Source organism: Dermacentor albipictus, chromosome 7, assembly GCF_038994185.2.
Source record: "Dermacentor albipictus isolate Rhodes 1998 colony chromosome 7, USDA_Dalb.pri_finalv2, whole genome shotgun sequence".
NCBI lineage: Eukaryota > Metazoa > Arthropoda > Arachnida > Ixodida > Ixodidae > Dermacentor > Dermacentor albipictus.
This window is the reverse complement of record NC_091827.1, coordinates 33,738,890-33,756,840: the sequence shown is the minus strand read 5'-3', so window position 1 is coordinate 33,756,840 and position 17,951 is coordinate 33,738,890. Positions and strand designations below refer to the sequence as shown.

The window sequence follows — 17,951 nt, the reverse complement described above, 5'->3', positions numbered from 1 at the left end:
AAGATAACAAAGTGCATGTTGTTCACAGTCTAGTGTAGAGTGGCTGCCACTAATTATTTGTTGATGCCAATCAATTTAATAATTCCTTGTAATTATCTACTTGTTAAACAGCATAAACAGAATGGGGTGAATGCTTCTGCTGCCTCTTCCTCTGATGCGTCACCGAAACTTGGAGATTACGCGACCTCTAGCACTAGCTGCGCGGGAATACAGCGCACATGCAGCCACCAGCCATCTCGGCTTGCCAAAGCTTTGTACTTGCCGGAGATGACCTCCATGATAGGGTGCTGGTGGTTCACACTCTCAGCCGTGCAGACATCCATGCGCAGCCACGGCCAGGCTAGCGGAGGAGATGCACTCTGAACTGCCGCCCCCCCCCTCTCCCCCACGCGCATTTTATCATGTGACCTCCAACATGGGTGCACATCAGGCCACCATCCTTCATGGCTTCAGCCTCTCACGTTTTCTCTCGCATCCACAGCACATAGAGCGCGCAGCGGAGAGATATTATCACATTTGTACTTTATACGGAACCTCACGGCTATCCTGAATATTTTCCCGGAGTGTCCATACAATTGATCTCACAATAAACATGGGTAAAATGTGATGGCACGAATTTTATATGAAGTGAGAATAAAAAATGTGTTATATTTTTCATGATTTACATTGTAACGACTGTTGTCCGAAGCGCCAAGCAGCAAAGAACGAAAATGTCAACTGTGAGGTTGCAATGCCATTTAAAATGAAATCCGGCAGCGGCGGCGGCTGCGTATGGCGTGGCTGAGTGCGGCCGCATGGGCCCTATCTTAAAAGCCACCTGCGTTGAGTACAGAGTCTATGCGCACTGAGGGCATTGTGTGCACTGTGTTGTCGCTGCTTAGTTTGCACGAAAGTGACAGACAGCACAAAGGCCCGTTCGCTCACTGCTGCTGCTGCTCTTCCTCACACCAACATGTTGACAGTGAGGGTCCGCGGTCATTGGGTGAGATGTGTTCATGTTTTCCAGTGCCATGTGCACCATGCTTGTTAATTTAGTTAGCAAGTGAATGTTTACAAGTTTAAACGGCCGATAAAACTACTACTATTCTTACTTCATATAGCCACCTGATTAAGCCTGTGAAACCTACATCTCCCAAAACCTCTTTGCCAAATATACTCTCATGTGATCAGACGGTTTCTCACACAATATCTCTGACACAATTGCATTGGGTTATTTGCATATAGGTTATTGGGCACACGGTTCCTTAAACATAGGATGTGTATGTTGAACTCCTATTCTCCCAACAAAATGGCAACATAAAAATACCAGATGTAATTATTTGCATGGTTTTTTGCTAGGCACAAGTGCTGTGGGGTGGTGTGGCTGGTGGCTACATAAGGGAGGGTGGGGGGTCCCTGCAAGAATAAAAATAAAATTTTAGAGGCAGCTAGAAAATTGATGCCAAAGCTGTATCAAGAACATACCTATATGAAGATGTTCTAATGTGGCTGGCATGTCGGTATAACCGGATTATTAGCCTACTGCTACCTGCTGCCACTTTAGCACCTGCTGGAGCCAGCAAAAACGAACTATATAATGAGTGAGGAACTGGTGCATAAACCAGACCAATCGGTAGGCTATGCTTACATTGCTATTGGAAGCTTGAGGGAGATACTTGTGCCATTTTCCCCTTGGATGAGTGATGCATTCAGAAATCTGTGCCCCGTCAATCCCTTGGCCCATTTCGAAATCTGTCATGCTCTGACGCTTTCACTTATTTGCTGTTTCTCATTACCGTAACATCATGAGTGGTTCTCCCAAGTGGTGGTTCCATCCAGCTGTTCTTTATCTGTGTGAGAATGATATGTTACTGAACTTGAAATGCCTAATTGACTTTCGTATCTCTTTTGCACAGTTATTGGGAAATTCCTCTGCCCCAAGAAGCCGGAGGGTACGAATGAACCAAATCCGCGATTGTTTGACTTGAACTTAAGCAGGTTCGAAATGCAGTGAAATAAATGTAATGGACCTGCCTTGTGTTTGGATTAAGCAGAAATTTATATGATCAGAGTCTGTGCATTCCCAAGTGAAACTTTTGATTACAGGCAGTTAAGTGAAGTGCACATTGTCGGTTTCCTTTTAGGTGAGCTTTGAGCAGTTCAAGGAAGGCTTCATATCTATCCTTACGGAAGCGGAAGACGAACCGCCTCCTAGTGAATCGGTCACAAGTGATGTTCCTGGTGCACCCAGTGAAGCTGGAGAGAGTCAAGAGGCTCCCGGCTCCAAGAAAGGTATGCACGAACATTAACCATTGTATGTATGTCTTTAACTATGTATGCTGGGATTTCTCAAGCATTCACACATGACGCTTATTAAGTAGTCATCTCACTGTTCCACATTTATGGCATCTCAAGTCATCCTATAGCACAAACATGTCAAAAGTAGTGTTGCTCTGCAATATCTGTAGATTCGCCTGGCAGAATTTCAGTCAGGTTATTTAGGAAATGGGTTTACCAACAACGCTTTAGCACTGGACAAGTAAAGTCGGGTAGCAGACATGTTGACAGTGACAATCAGCTGAATATATCTACTAGGCATCTCTTCAGACATTCATATAAGAAATTTCTCCTGACATCCTCTTAGAGGTATGTCAAACATCTCTATTAAATGAAAATAAGCAATCCACCTGCGTCATAGCCTTCTGTTAGAAAGTCATTTGCTTGTGTGGTAGTATTCTATTAAAATGAACATTATTATTCCAATAAAAGAGGGGATAGGTGGGTAGGGGGTTAAGGCATTTGAGTTATTTAATATGGAAATGCTGCGGAATTATCCTCCATATTCAATAATCCCATAGGATCATTTGAGATCTCTTCTGAAGATGTGTGATTTTGTATCTTCATGTGGGATTAAATTGTAGGAGTTCACATGAAAGCCTGCATGATGATACCACGATGTCGTATAAGGTTATTGGATTTGGTGGTTTACAAAGTGGTGTGGTTTTTTTCTTTTCTTTTTAATTGGGTTGTTAAAGCTGATGGTCGAAACTTAAACCCCATAAGACTAGAAGGGCACAATTCAGGTTTACCTATACTACTTCACTGTAACTCAGAGGTTGAATTGATTTGGTCGTTGATTAGCACAGCACTTGCTTATTTCTTTGTAACAATTTAACAACTATATCGTTACTGGTAATCACTCTGTGTGTAATTTATAATGATACAGTGTGCCTTGGAAGTGATAGTTGGCATCTCCTTGAGAGCTGTAGCAGTTCCTTTGTAGTAGTAGCTTGCAAGTAACCGAACCTGTATGGGTTTCCTTTGTAGCTTCGGGCTACTCTATGAGGTGGATGTGTAGGACATTTTCTTTTACGAAACATTCTGCACCTTGTGTATTTGTGGAGATATCCTTTGTTACATCCCGATTATCTGTTGCCACCTTACAGCTGCTGTGCGTGCAAGAAAAACGTCATCTCGGATTGGCCACAAGGGCGCCACTAAGCACTGCCGTGCTAGCTGTGAGGCTTTGTGTAAATCTGTCACTTCAGATGCACCGAGCACGCCTGCCACCTAGTTTAGCACTTTGATGTGCATTTACAAGCATTTCTGTCTTTGCTTCAGAGATTAGTTTATATTAGCTTTAAGCAACCTTGTTTTTGTCATTGTAGGTTTGTAGTCACTGACGTCTTTCGGGCAGCTTGGCACATATTGCTCACAGTGTCAAAGTAAGCCTGCTGAGATGTTGCAGTTGCATGCCTTTTTTCTTTTAAATGTATGCATCAGCCCGGATTCATTTGCATGAGGGACACAGAATTGTGGGTAGATGGGCACCTGGTGAAGCGGTTGTGTTAGATTGCACCACTGAATTTATTGCCCTAGTTCCCACTTTGTGAGTACTACTCAAGCAGTGGAAGTACACAAATTATTGAAGACACCTTACTTTTGCGAGTGCAGGCTGCCTGTATATATAACCTGCACCCTCAATTACAACTCTTGAAATGAAAACAAAAACAAACTAACAAATGGCCATATCAAACGATGCTCATATTGTTGTTAAAAGAAAGCCTGAAGTAATTTTTCGGCACAAAGCAAAGCTCCAGAAACAGCTTTGTTTTGTACGATGTTCAGTCCGCACCATTCATAGACCAATGGTTTCTGCCCAATGTTTCTTTTTTTTTGTATTCTGTCTTCATTTGTGTAGCGTTGCTATACCACCGAGATTGTGGAACTTGTTTGCAGCAAGATTTTGTCATTTGACTTAATTACTGGTTGGTAAAAGGACCTTCCCAAATCGCCTCGATCAACCTCTGTGAGCATCCGTACTCCCCTTTCCTCTCCCCTTTCGAAAGGTTCCTTCCCTAGGGTGGTATGGCTTGAATTCGTGAACCGTGTCATTGAAAGCACAGTATGGTGTCTTCTTATACGCTGTCCACAGGTAGCTTTTCTGAGGCAGAAAAGCAGAGTTAAGTGATGTGCACTCATGCTCAGGCCCAGGTTTTAAATGTATTTTTATGCTTACCTAACGAGAAAACCATCCCTCCGTCTGTCCATACCGTAAGACGACCACTTTCGAGATAGCACCTGCAACAGCAAGCAAGGTCAGCTTCATGCTGACTTTCGCTTCAACACCAACAAAGTGGTGAGAATATAGTGCTCATGGAGCTCTCAGCACACGCCTCACACTGCTACTTTCACCGATCGCTTTCAAGATATGGGCCTGCACGTCTCTCTTCAACGCTAAGTAAGCAGCGAGAACACAGCGCGTGAAGCTGTCAGCACTAGGCACTCTTTGTTGACATCGCAGATCGCTTTCAAGGTGCAGCCTGCGCGGCGATGCCATACGAAGCCATCGCCTTAGTATGTTTGGTTACGGTGGATAATGATTTGGCATAGATGGATAAAGCACTAAAGAGCGATAACGGCTCCTAATGATCAAAATGTCATCAGTACACATCGTGCCACCACCTGCAGTACTTTGCTTGCGTCATCAATGTTCCTTGCGCCATTGTCCACACCAGTTCATGTTGCTGCAGCGCTGTCATTTGTAGTGGCCTGATCAAGTTTCATAACATTGATAATTACACCGAGCTGTGTGGAGATGAGCAAGTGGCACAATGCTTGTGTTTCTATGTGAATTTTTCATTATCACTTTTCGATTTCGCAGATCGAGAGGTGTCCCCAAAGTATGTCCTGGGCGAAAAGAAGTACGGCCGAAGGTCGAGACCTGTTTCGCAAGCCGATGTCGATGTGGAGATTTCTTCCGACGAGGACTTCAGTGCAGACGAGGTCCTCGGCCCTGCCATGGCAGAGAGCGCTGGGAACGTGGCACCGAAAGCTGACCCCAGTGTAAGGGTAAAGCTAACAGTGTGTGTGCAATGGTATGGCGGGCCTGGGCAGTGTTTCTGGACTTGTGGTGTGCAAGGAAAAAAGAAAAAAAAAAAAAAGAAGGCATAAGACAAACGCAAGTGCTAACTTCCTTTCAACTGACTTTTATTATAGAGTACATGCTATTTATACGTAGGGATACAATATCAGGAAGCAACACGAAAGACAAAACAAACAGAGCATGACTGCCATGTCAGTAGCGCAAGTTTAGAAACATGTACACTCTGAAAAAGCTACACACCAGCACTTATTCAGTGTTTCTTTCAGCATTGGTACATACAGGTGCACTGCTTCTTCAGCAACAATGGCCAAACGACTCGCCCAGCAATATCTCCTCACGAATTAAATGCTTGATAAAGCAATAGGTGATGTCCTCATAAACTAGTGCTGTCCGTTTTATTGCAATAGCAACTATGTGGACATTCGAGGCTCGCTCATGCCGTTGGTGCTGTCATGCTGTCGCATTATTTGTGATGCATGCACTGCCTATATATGGCAGTGCTGGGCAAGTGTAATGCTAACAATTCCCAGTGCAGAGATGATGTACCAATGCTAACATTGCCCAGTGCTGGGCTAATGTAGGACCAGTGCTGCCTAGGGGATTGTCAATGTAGGGCCTACGTTGTCCTGTGTAGGGCCAATACGGACAAGCATTTTTCAATTTGGGATCATTGTGTGCCAACACCATGCCTTCATTGGCCCTGTTTTGCCGTGATGCTGCTGGCCAATTCAGATTTCATCCCGTTCCATTATGTGGCCGGACATTCTTTACCCTTGAACTTTTCAAACAATGTCCATAGTGTCAACAGTGCCTTAGCTGTGGTATTTCTGAACTCTTTCTGTGTCCAATTGTGTAAAAATTTCAGCATTCTGTTTGCCACCATTTGCGATCTAAATGCCAACTGCAATGAAATTTTGCATTGTTTATTTATGCAGCAGTGTATATGCAGGGTAAGCTCAGTGCGAAATTCTATGTGCAAAATGTGAACGAGTTACTCGGGAATGACTCGCAAAAATGATTTTTCTCACTGCATCTGGAACATGTTTCGTTGTCACCTCCGAGTAGCTCTCCTCAACGAGCTTTGTTTTTTCAGGAAACGTATTGCAGTTCACACCTTTACTAACGCCGATGAAGAGATGTAGATGATCATCCTGAATGCACATTACCTTTAACAGAAGTGTGGATTTTATAACGTGCTTCATTTGCTTCTGCTTTCTTGTTGTCACAAGAGAGTAGCAAACTGGTGTACTAGCTATATTATGCATGCCCGTAAAAAATGTCCACTAAGTCTCACACAAAAACACAAGTAAATATTCTTCTGCTCAGTGAACTTTCCTGCTTATGGCTGTCAAGGAACACATTGCCAACTGTAGTCGACGTGTGTTCAGGTAAATGATTGTAACAATTATGTCCCTCAGTGTCATGTTTGCTAGTGCTGTAAGAAACCACTTTTGCTTACGTTAGGGTTGATTCCCATTTTCCCCCGCAGGATACTCAGGCCAAAACATCATCAAGTGCACCAAAGGCCACTGCAGGCATTTTGCCGACGGGTTTGCTGTCTTATCCTGAGAGCAGCTTCGACGATGCCGGACAGTTCCCAGGAAAGTTTTCGTCTGGTGACTTCAGCTCAGCCTCTGGTCTTTCGAAGGACTCTGCAGAAGGAATGAGGGAACTTGCATCGGAAGGTCCCTTGATGCCTCCGGCATTGTTTGCAACCGGTTTCGACATTGCGTCATCTCCCATGTTTGGACAGTCGTTCACCGTGGGTGGTGGATCGGAGTCGGCCGAGTCTAGCCTCACGCTTCTGGAGACGAATCCGGAGGAATACCTGCGAGCCACGTGGCGGAAACTGAACGTTGGGAGCAATGGCTATCTCCATGTGGACGAGTTGGCGGGTGTCTGTGAGCACATCGGCATGGAGATGGATGAAGAGGTACATTGAGAAGACACTAACGATGATTGATGGTGATTAACATCCGAAAGCAGCACAGGGTTATGAGAGGGGCTTTTGTGAAGGGCTCTAGATCAATTTTGACCTTGCGGAATTCCTCAGTGGTCACCCAGTGCTCCGTGCACAAATCTTTTTGCATTTCACTCCCGTCAGAAGGTGGTCTTTGCAGCTGAGAATTGCACCCCCGAAGCTTGTGCCTGTCGGCGGAATGCCACCAAAGCCGGTACTTGAGGGAGCTGACTGCTTAAACAGAGATTCTGACCACTGAAACAAGAAGCGCTTCACTTTTCAGCCACTGGTGTCTCTCAAAGCTACTGTGCTGTTTTGGAAAATTGAAATCAGTTGGTCACAGCTGAAAGGGTGCTGTGCTGGTCTAACGTAAGTCGTGGCTATTGTGCTGGTACTGTGATGAAATATTGTGATCTGAGACAGTTTCCGGGCGAATGCAGTGCAGTGGTTTTGAGGCATGCAGAAAGAACAGACATGGACATGCGGGTGTGCTAATGTTAAAAATTTTCAATATGAATAGAATAGTCTGTGATATTTGATTCGTAGTAGATTTGTATTTGATAAGAGAATTCACTGTTCAAATTTGTTGACTATTCTTTTCTGTTTTAACGTTTGAGGCTTTAAAAGAAACTTTGGTGTCTTGAAGGAGGGAGACCGGTACAAGTGGTGATTGTTCCAAATGGTTCTGTTGCAGATGAGTCAGTTGTTGCCCTGAGGCATCAATTTATGAGTGACCATACGGGGCAGGTGGCTTCTGCTGAATAATTTGTGGTCATTCGTTAAAATCGTCACATGCAGCCTGTTATACAAACCTCTTGTCTCGATTCAAGCAAATAAATTAAATATTTGGCCAGTCTCACCGCATTTGCATACCTTTAAAACATTGCAAAATGCTGCACTAGATCACACGTCTCTTCTTCAGCTAACATAAAAACCAGTTTGTCCCTTGCTTTATCACTGTTGTTGTCATGGCGCTCCAGATAAGTGAAAGCTGTTTTTAATTTACAACCTCTTTAGTTGAGTGGCATCCAGTTGCAAACAGCATTGCATGGTTATATCAAATAACTAAATAACCTACACAAATTTTGTGTCACTTTGTTTAGAAATGAGAAAATAATCTATATTCAATTCAATATTCTGATGTTCTTTTTCTCAAGCATTCGTATCTGTTTCGATTTGGAAATTTCACTATTCAAACACCTCTAACATTGACTTTAAGTAGCTGCATTATATTTATCTTATTGGAACAATTTCTTCCCGATCAAATGCATTCAAAGGGAACATCCAGCCGTACCATAAGCACCTTGAGATCTAAAGTGCATTGTTTTGTTTTTTTTTTGTCGCACACAGCCGATATGTATGTTTCGTATGTTTCTGAAGGTAGTAATGAACCAGCAAAACATTTATGCGAAGCATCTTTTCCCTTGGCCACGAAACTTAACATCACGTGGTTCAGCTAAAAGAGTATAACATCGGCGGCTCATCGCCAGATTTATATTCATAGGTAGTTGCCGGAAAGGACAAAAACTACACGGTAGGATTTAGGAACCTAATTATACTAAATTAATGGAAAGGGTGAGGCAAGAACTCCCTGTGAGGCACGAAAGATCGTTTCAGTTTGGCTGCACTTTCTAATCTAGTTCAGAGAATGCAGCGCTTTTATACTTGATTTGACAGTGTAGCACTTGCCACATGCGCTGTGCTCTCTCCTGTTTTACTTCATGCAGTAGCCAGTTCAGCATGAACTCACAGTTTTTCTGCTTTCGCTACTTTAGAAGTACATGAGTCGTGCAAGCCCTTTGGTAACTGATTGCATGGTGGAACGCTAGTTGATTATGCTCGTGGACATTTTCTGTGGCAGTGAAGAAGGGAAGCTATGGAGGTGAAGCGCACGTGGGAAAGCAGAAGCATGACAGCACTCTTGAAGATAGTTCCTCAGTCTCGTGCTCTGGTAGCTCTCATAGCCGACAAGCTCTGGTAGCTCTAAGCATTCTTGCTCTTATAGCTGACGAGCATTGCTGGACGAGGACATGCTGTGCTTCTAAACATTTTGTTTGCCACAGTAAAACTTCGTTAATATGTAGTTGACAATGTGCTAATTAACTAATAATGGCAGATGAGTGGCTATATATTTACCGACCAAAAACTTGTTAATTCTCACTCGAGCACATATACATGCAGACGAGTTTTATTTGCGAACATTCAGCAAGAAATCTGTGATTTTCACTTGCTTCCATGGCGGCCTCGCAGCGATGATGGCAACCTCAAACTCAGCAAAACCGCGAGCCAGTTTCTCCATCAGGCCCCACTTCTCTGATGGGAAACATACTAGCAGCGTCGGATACGGAAGGGTTGTCATGCATGTTGTCGCACGTGATGACAGTGTGGAAGCGCTAGAATCTATAGGAGCAGGTAACATGTCATGGCTACCAGGTTTTGACGTCACTATCAGTGATGACTGCAGTTCGGGAAAGGTCCGTGCACCTCAATTTCGCTATCTACGGTCTGCGTGCACGATATTTTGCCGACTGCATGCTTGTATGAGCTGAAAAATGAGTAAATAATGCGCACCATCCGTTTGGTATGCGTTAAGCGACTGTGGCTTTAGGGGTCAGCCAGTACATTAAGTTCAATGGCAACAGGGGGGGAGGGGGGATTCGTCGAGACTATATTTAAACCAGAATCACTTATTAAGTGGGTGCATTTTAACGAAGTTTTACTCTACAGGACCTGGTGTACAGATAAAACAAAATAACCTAATAAGCATTGTGTTTTTTTCTTGCTTTGCTCCTATGCACTTTGACAAATGTGAAACTGTTGCTAGTAGCAAGCTATGATTCAGTGTCTGCTCTGTGAAACTGACATAGAAAGTGCTTCCTAACTGCTTGACTACTTGGTGCAGTAATGTATGTGCAGAAGCTCTGTCCCTGTAGCTTTCTCTTCATTTCTGCAGAAAGTTGTCCACGAGTCTAAGGGTGCACAGATAGAAATGTCTCTGGCTTTGGTTACAACAGTCAGTTTACAAGTTTAATGCTGGGGTGGTTGTTGGGACACGTTGGTAAGGGCTTATCTTGTGCCAAGATAATTTTGTTCAGACTGCATTCTCTTGGCATGTGTTTCCTGGCAAAAACGCTGCACCTAGGGCCACCACTTCGCTGTTCTTGTGTAGTGCAGGCATCCACACGCTTACCTTGACTGCTCAGTCACCACACTGCAAAGTGACTAAAGAGTAATACCAAAGCAGCTACTTGGTTCCTGATACCAGACAGAAGGCTGTGTCACCTACATGTCGAGATGCCTGCAGCAACACAGAAACGTTGCTTTATCTTCATCCCTCAGTGCTCCACTCAAACACTCTAGATAAGTGTGTGCCTCATCGTACTATGACGTTACAGGTTACCACAAAACTGAAATTATAATACTTATGAAATGCCCCGGTGTTCATATATGGAAGAAAGACCTAAACACCCACAGCCAGATAATAGAGCTCGTTCTGCATTGTACTTTGCTCCTCAAGCTGCAAAAACCAGGAAGCAGGCAAGAACCAAGCTGCATTCGCATGTCATGAATCTGTTCAGCACCGTGCATAGCACTCTTGATAACCGGTTCATAGAATGTAGCCAAATTGAAGATACCTAAATTATCGAAAAATTGAGGGACATCTTTGATGTCATGTGCTGCTACCTGTGGAGGAATATACAAAATGGATGGATTCTGTGAATAACTGCGCTTCAACTACTATTGCTTTCACACTGTGAGAGTTTGGCCAGTCCAAGTCTACCGAATGCGACCTTCCATTTACAGTTACGTTATTGCAGGTTTAAAATTGTGGAACAATTCCTTTTAAATCCAGTGCACCACCTCTCTCTACCGAGAGCATTCATTGATTTTTGTGACACACTGCTTCTTCTCATGTTGCTGCATCTTACAAGGACATGAAAAAGAGAATCTGTTGATACGTCTGCCTGCCCACAAGTTTTCTTTATCATGTCTGCTTCTCCCGGTTTGGCCAATCAGTGCACGGCTAAAGTATTCATTAAAGCAGTTATGAAGAAAACTTTAATTTTTGTGCCCCAAGGACCTCATCTACCTGTCCGTAATAGATGGTACGGCAAGTTGAATCTGCAAAAAGAGCCGACATACCTTGTGCAAAACTTAAAGTCTAATTTCCATAGAACAGTTATTCTAATTTGCATAGAACAGTTGAAGGAATAGAGTAAACAGTGTTAGTTGGCATACCGTTTTATGATATACACCTCATGTGTAGGCACAATGCTGAATCCCAGCGATGAATGGTAACTGTGTGTCTACTTCATCTAGAAATTACGTGGAGACGTAGTTCGTTGTGGTCTCTGTGGTCTACATGGCGAGAGTAAATCGCAGAGGTATGCAGCCTGAGCATATGTACTCCTCCACCATTGAAGAAGCATTAGGAAAACACTTTATCAGCTGCTGTTATTGAAGCCAGTGTGGTGTGCAGACATGAAAAGGTGCCGCTTCGCCAGGCACAGCAGCAAATGCTCTGGTCGTGCTATGCTGCAGTGGTAGTGGTGGCATCACCGCAACAGCAATGCTTTACGCATTATTGAAAAGCGCGAGCAGAGAGTGGGTGGAGTAAACATGTACACTCGGCGCCAAGGACACGTGACCCACTGCAACCATCACTGGAGCAAGCTTGAGGCATCATGGTGGTGCAGCAGTTGTAGACATGGCTGGTTCCTGTTAAGTTTTTGTTAAGGGTCTATAGGATGTAGACATCCTTGAACTCTCGAAGCAGGCTGATGCCAGAAACTACGTCGCAAAGTCTCGTACCAACTCCAGTTGTGACCACAGACGGCTAGCTACACTTTTCGAGTGTGTAACTGTAGCAATGCTACCATGCTTTGTGTTCTTGCCAGTGCCTTAAGCTATGTATTTTCACATCGTTAGCAACGTACTTTGCCTCTGCACTCTGTATTAGTGCAGTTTCCTCTGCATTTCTCTAGAAACGCGTGCAGCACAACTAACCATTTTGTTGTACTGTGGTGGTTCTCAATGCCCAGTCAGACCTGTTCAGTTGTGACACTTTGAAAGGCCTTATAATCCCCGTGTTTCAAAACCTGCCCACAGTTGTTGACGAACAGCATGGAAATGTGCTGATTATTGCGTCACATATGCACAACACAGCCAACCGTAAAGTACTGCTTTCCGAGCAATGCAACGAGAAAGACAAATGTGCATGATGGAACAATTTCTAATCAACATTTCCCCATTTTTTTACTTCTGGATTTGTAATTTTGAGGATATTTAGCCATGCAACAACATACTCCAGCAAAGTTTCATTTTGTCGCTTGCTGGTGGTGCACGTCAGTTAATCACCGCAGATAGACACCCAGAGCATACCTGGAATTTGAAGTTAAATTTTAAAACTGGTATGATCAAAGGGCTGTGGGGTCCAGTGGTGATGGAATTAAAGTTTTCTATTCAAGAAACAAGGCATATATTGGAAGAGCCTTGATAGCTGCTTGACATTGAAGAAGTTAGTTAAATTTGTTTTATTGGCACTAAAGCAACTTGGACTAGTATATGCTGTGCCAGCCACAAGCCACAATTGTAGAAGTGCCCGTTGGTGCTTTTTAATATAACGGAGCATGATGTACCTTGAAACTTGCATCGTTTGTATATGTCTGCATTGGCAGTGATAAAAGATATGTAATCTGCTGCCTTCGCTCACTAGAGAAGATCACTTGTTTGTTTTGAACTGCTCTCGTGAAACAAAGAATGCTAGAAATGCTTGGCAACCTTTCAGCAGCTGGGGGAAAATACCTGCTGCTCGATTAGGTGCCAGGGAATAATGCAATGAATTTTAAAGCAGGAGACACCTGGTGTGGTTCCACGTGTGATTTGAAATACAACTGGTCCTCTCAACAGCCACATCCAAGTTTCTAATGGGTTCTAACAATGAGAGCAGGGATCTCTCCTTGGTTCTGCGTGTCGTACCGGATGCTGTGTCATGCCAAGTGTGTTTACTTGTAAGCTCGTCACAGTCAAACACCTTTATGATGAACCACTTTGGACCTCTGAAATAATTCGTTATACAGGTCACTTCATTGTAAAGGTTGTGCGCTGCACGTTCACAATATAACCAGGACAAAATTATTCCTTTGTTATACGGGTCATCTCGTTGTATAGGCATTCGTTGTCGAGGTGCTCGACTGTAATTAGAACATTGACACAGTTACTATGCAGCACGACCATCCTTTTGAGAGACTTGTGATCTTTGGTACTGACTCTTTGCAGATGATTGGTCAGCTTTTCCACACACTGGACTCTGACCAGGACGGGAAGATCAGCTTTCAGGAGTTCCTCCAGGGCATGTTCCAACATGGCCGTGCTCCCGGCAGTCGGAGCGTCACGCCGCCACCCCTGACATCTCCTCTGCCGCTTGTACCACCCTCACCTACACCCTGTGCCAAACAGCTCGGCCCGTCCGAACACAGTGCTGCCAACAAACCAACTGGCTCTCCAGGCCATCACCGTCACCACCCCAGCTACCGGTGGGTTATATGTATGCTGTGACTCGTGTGGTGGTTGCTGTGAAAAATTTCCATTCGGAACCTGGCATTCTGGATTAATCATTCTTGCGGCTATAGTGAAGAAGAAGATATGGGCTACTGTGTTGGCACTAGCCGTGAGGCTGAAGCTCGGGCTTGCTTGATTTCTATGAGCCCAAGCTTCACTGCGACACTTCGGCTACACTGCAAGAACTGCAAACAAGCTAGCTGTAAAGGGTAACTGAGGTCAAATAAAATGACTCAATTATAACAAACCCCAGAACAATGAATTATGCCCTATATCTAATACACTAAACACATTTGCTGATATTTATGTGAAACGAATCTTTCAAAACTAACTTGATAATGGATGCATTTAAGCTCGAGCATTTGCAACCAGCATTATAGAGCTGCACACCAGTACTGCCCACTGCTCTATGAGCTTTTTCTTGAGTGTCCCTTTAGCGGGTAGGACATATTTTTATTGCTAATTTTATCCATAAGGTATTTGCACTGATTTCTGATACTACTGCAAGAGCGTGTTACTGTGAGGGCTCAACAAAGTTTTGCAATTGTACTGTGCCCACTTGTAGTTAACTATTCTCCCTGGGATTTCTTTGAACATTGTATTATGGCTGAATGTAATGAGGTTACTGCGTTTATTCTTGTACTGGTATACAGTTCTACAATAGCACACAGTCCTACAGTTCTACAATACAATAGCGAACATACACATTATTATAAGTAAAAAATTGGTGTTGTCTTTATGCTAGCACATATTTAATTGCATATTTGTAGCTTACATACACAATGTTAAAGCACGTTATTTAGAGAGCTAAATGCACGTAACGTTTATATATGCAGAGAAATACTGTCAAATGCTGCAGCATCCGTGGTTCCCGCTTCAATGTAAATTGTCCCAGTGACTGTCCTCTCTTTGTCATTGGTCTCCAATAAGTGCTGAATTGATCTTTGCCTGCTCAAGTGTGCCAGTTGGATGGATGCCGTATAGCATTGTGTCTATTGAAGTAAGGAATGCTTCTTTTCCTACATCTAGAAGCAGAACAATGTTAAGTATTCTGTTCAACATTAGAACTCTGCAATTTTCAGAACACTAATGTTCAGTTCATTTGAAAACTCTCGCTGTTTGAACACCCTCTACTGGTAACTATCTTGGACAAGTCAAACTCATTCACCATGATTGCACCTGCTCTTTAGCTTTCCAATTGCAGGGGGCCCACATTATCCTTTTGACTTATCGATTGCAAGTGGTATTACCACACTGCATTGGTGAAATTCCGAAGGAGGTCTTTGTATGATGCTTTCGCTCCATGTTGTGGTCTAGCATAGGACATGCATTGGGCGTTGGGCATGTTTGCAACAGTTGTTATCGAACTTGGGAAAAAAAAAAGGAAAGGAAAGTTGTGCCTGTATGTCCAGGTAGGACGAGTTTCAATTCTCCTCTGACAGTTAATAGTGCACCAACAGTATATAAAGCCGCCCAGTGAACATTGTTGCCATTGGCAAAGCATAAATGGTTTAAATGCGGGTTGTGTGCATGTAACATGTTCTGGTTGTGTTTTTTCAGTAAATTGTGTTTGTGCTTTATGAAGTTCGTGGCGCTTTCAGGTTTGAAAACTTGAAAGAACAAAAGTGAAATTTTTGAACTGCATCGGGGAAAAGAGGAAGCGCAGAATGAGCTAAGGCCATGCCTCGTGACTTCTGTTTCTTTTTATAGAGTGTCATCTCCCGTGCAGAAAAACTAGCTTTGTAGCCACTTGCGTACATGTGTTTTGGTGCTAACACATGGTTATTGCTTTTACTCAATCTGAAATTCAGGCGAAATCGTGGTGTTCAACAGTTCAAGGACACAGCCGCAGCTGACGACGAGATGTCTGACAAGCCTGTGTCTGGAGCCGTAGTGCCAATCTGGGAGTCGGGCATCTTTTCCAGCATCGACCCTGACAACACTGGGTGAGCAGAAAAGAATTTAAACATGTCTTTTTTCAGCTCGCAGGCAATCAAGCTAAAAGCTGCTGTTCGCAGCAACTTCTTACTGGTCAAAGTAATCACAGAACTACACCCTTTGCTAATCATGTACTGTTGTCATCAATATGAAAGGGCACAGCGAAATTTTTTCAAATGCCCGTAAGGGCCAAGGATACATGCCCTCCATAAAATTGTTCAGTGATACTAAAAGCTTAACAAGAACACTTATTCTTATATATGAAGTTCCTTGATTTGAACCCATGCATCATGAGTTATCATCGCTTAAAAAAAAATGTTCTGGCCCCTTTCTTAGTGATGGCAACTGTGCATGCTGGACAACTTCATGCTCAGATTGTGTCTCATTTCTTGATGGACACTGGAGCAGTCCAGCAAGAAGCTTAATCCCCGAGCACATTGCAAGCAAACATTTTAGGATTCAAAGATTGGTTGAGCCTAGGAAAACTGATGTCTCAGTGATATGACCGCTGCCATACCATCCACAAATGTAGCCTAGAATTGGGCAAAATACTGCCTGCCAGGTGAAAGCCACTGTAGTGATCATAAATCTTGCCACTGACAATTGAACAAAAATGTACTTGGTCATATACATAGGAATACATAAACTGTTTCAGTAATGACTACCCTGTATGGCGAATAAGGAGTCTGTAGGGGTGCCTTAGTTTTGCTATTTGTATGTTCATTGATGAGGTTTATGATTGAAAGAATTTTCAGAAATGGGGCTGTTATTCGTACAACGGTTAAGAGTAGACATTGCCATGAGAGCTTAAAACACATCTAACTTAAATTCTGAGTGTCCACAAGTATCTGTTCGGGCTTTAATTCAGTATTTGTAACACAGTAAATCTCAATATATATAAATATAACAAACATGGATATAACGAAATATTGGATGTAACAAAGTAAAGCTAAAATATTTCATGGCGTGTAATGAATATATGCTTATAACGAATATTGGTTATAAGGAAGGCGTTTTTGTGTTGGTTGTGAATTCATTATAACGTGGTTCAGCTGTTTAACTGTGCTGCTACTCTCTTTACCAATGGCTGACCTTGGAGGAGAAAAGACGCTGGCATTGTCCGTGCAAATGCCCGTCAAGAAAGCAGGTGGTTTTCTCTCTCTCCTTCGCATGATTCCAGAATCGTTGTTTCCAAAAGACTCGCCTGACTGTTTATATGCACATGCCTGCATTTTGACATCAGGACCGTGACAATCGTTTCTGGCATACTGGAAGTCGAAGTTCTTTGATACTTGATTACAGTCACTATGTTTTTTTGTTGGCATCCATGTATTCCCCGTGTGGCGATGCATATTTAGTGCTGGAAATGAGTCTGATTTGACTCTTGAATTTTGGACCTTCTATGTCACAGAGGGCTACTCCTCTGTGACATAGAATTGACACAGTTGCTTTACGGAGCATTGCAGGTTTATTTATCTACTGCGTCCTGGCATTTTGTTCATGCATGTTGTCTTAGGCCTTCATGCACACTCCGAGATGCCATCCTCTGGCTGTCATGTTGCATGACTGTTGGCCTTGCACCTTGCTTTATGTTGGCCTGCGCTGCTTGGCAGTTTCTGTGTTCTCATGTTTGGACAAATCACTGTGTGCACGAAAGCTGTGCTTACTGGTGTCGTACTTTCTGAAACTATTCAGTTGCTTGTCCTAGCCCAGATGAAAGTTTTCAACTTCTGCAGCTTTTTCCCTTTTTTTGGTTCCGGTCATTGTAGTATTTCACTGCTTGCGGGCATTTTCAGTGCTATTGGTTTGGTGATCGTTTCTTCAAGCATGCATTTTGCAACAAGAAGGTTAAAAAGAAAAGGCAGATGTTAATGCCTGGTAGTACATGTGTAAATTGCAGCAGTTACTGCATGTTAAACATTTAGTTATCTTTCCTTTTTTTTTGATGTTTGCACATTGTCATAGCATGCTCATTTCATTTTATTACCTGGCCTGCAAGATGGTGCATACGCCACAAGCAGCCTGTGGGTACCACTTCCTGGGCATATTAAACCTTTGGTTTCAGTGGGAAACAGCCGTGTCAATAGCAGCCACAGCATCTTCCTGAAGAACGACGACATGTTTTGG

The 17,951-nt window shown here is 43.3% G+C and overlaps 1 protein-coding gene across 6 annotated transcripts in view; it reads left to right on the top strand.

Annotated features, from left to right (window-relative positions):
• LOC139047784 (ninein-like protein) overlaps positions 1-17,951 on the top strand; it is a 529,102-nt gene that overhangs the window by 90,675 nt on the left and 420,476 nt on the right. For all 6 annotated transcript variants that reach the window (XM_070521865.1, XM_070521864.1, XM_070521863.1 and 3 more), the window contains exons 3-7: positions 2,124-2,271; positions 5,144-5,325; positions 6,855-7,298; positions 13,605-13,861; positions 15,698-15,832. In XM_070521865.1, coding sequence (XP_070377966.1) covers positions 2,124-2,271; positions 5,144-5,325; positions 6,855-7,298; positions 13,605-13,861; positions 15,698-15,832 — 1,166 coding nt within the window. The remainder of the gene's footprint in view (positions 1-2,123; positions 2,272-5,143; positions 5,326-6,854; positions 7,299-13,604; positions 13,862-15,697; positions 15,833-17,951) is intronic.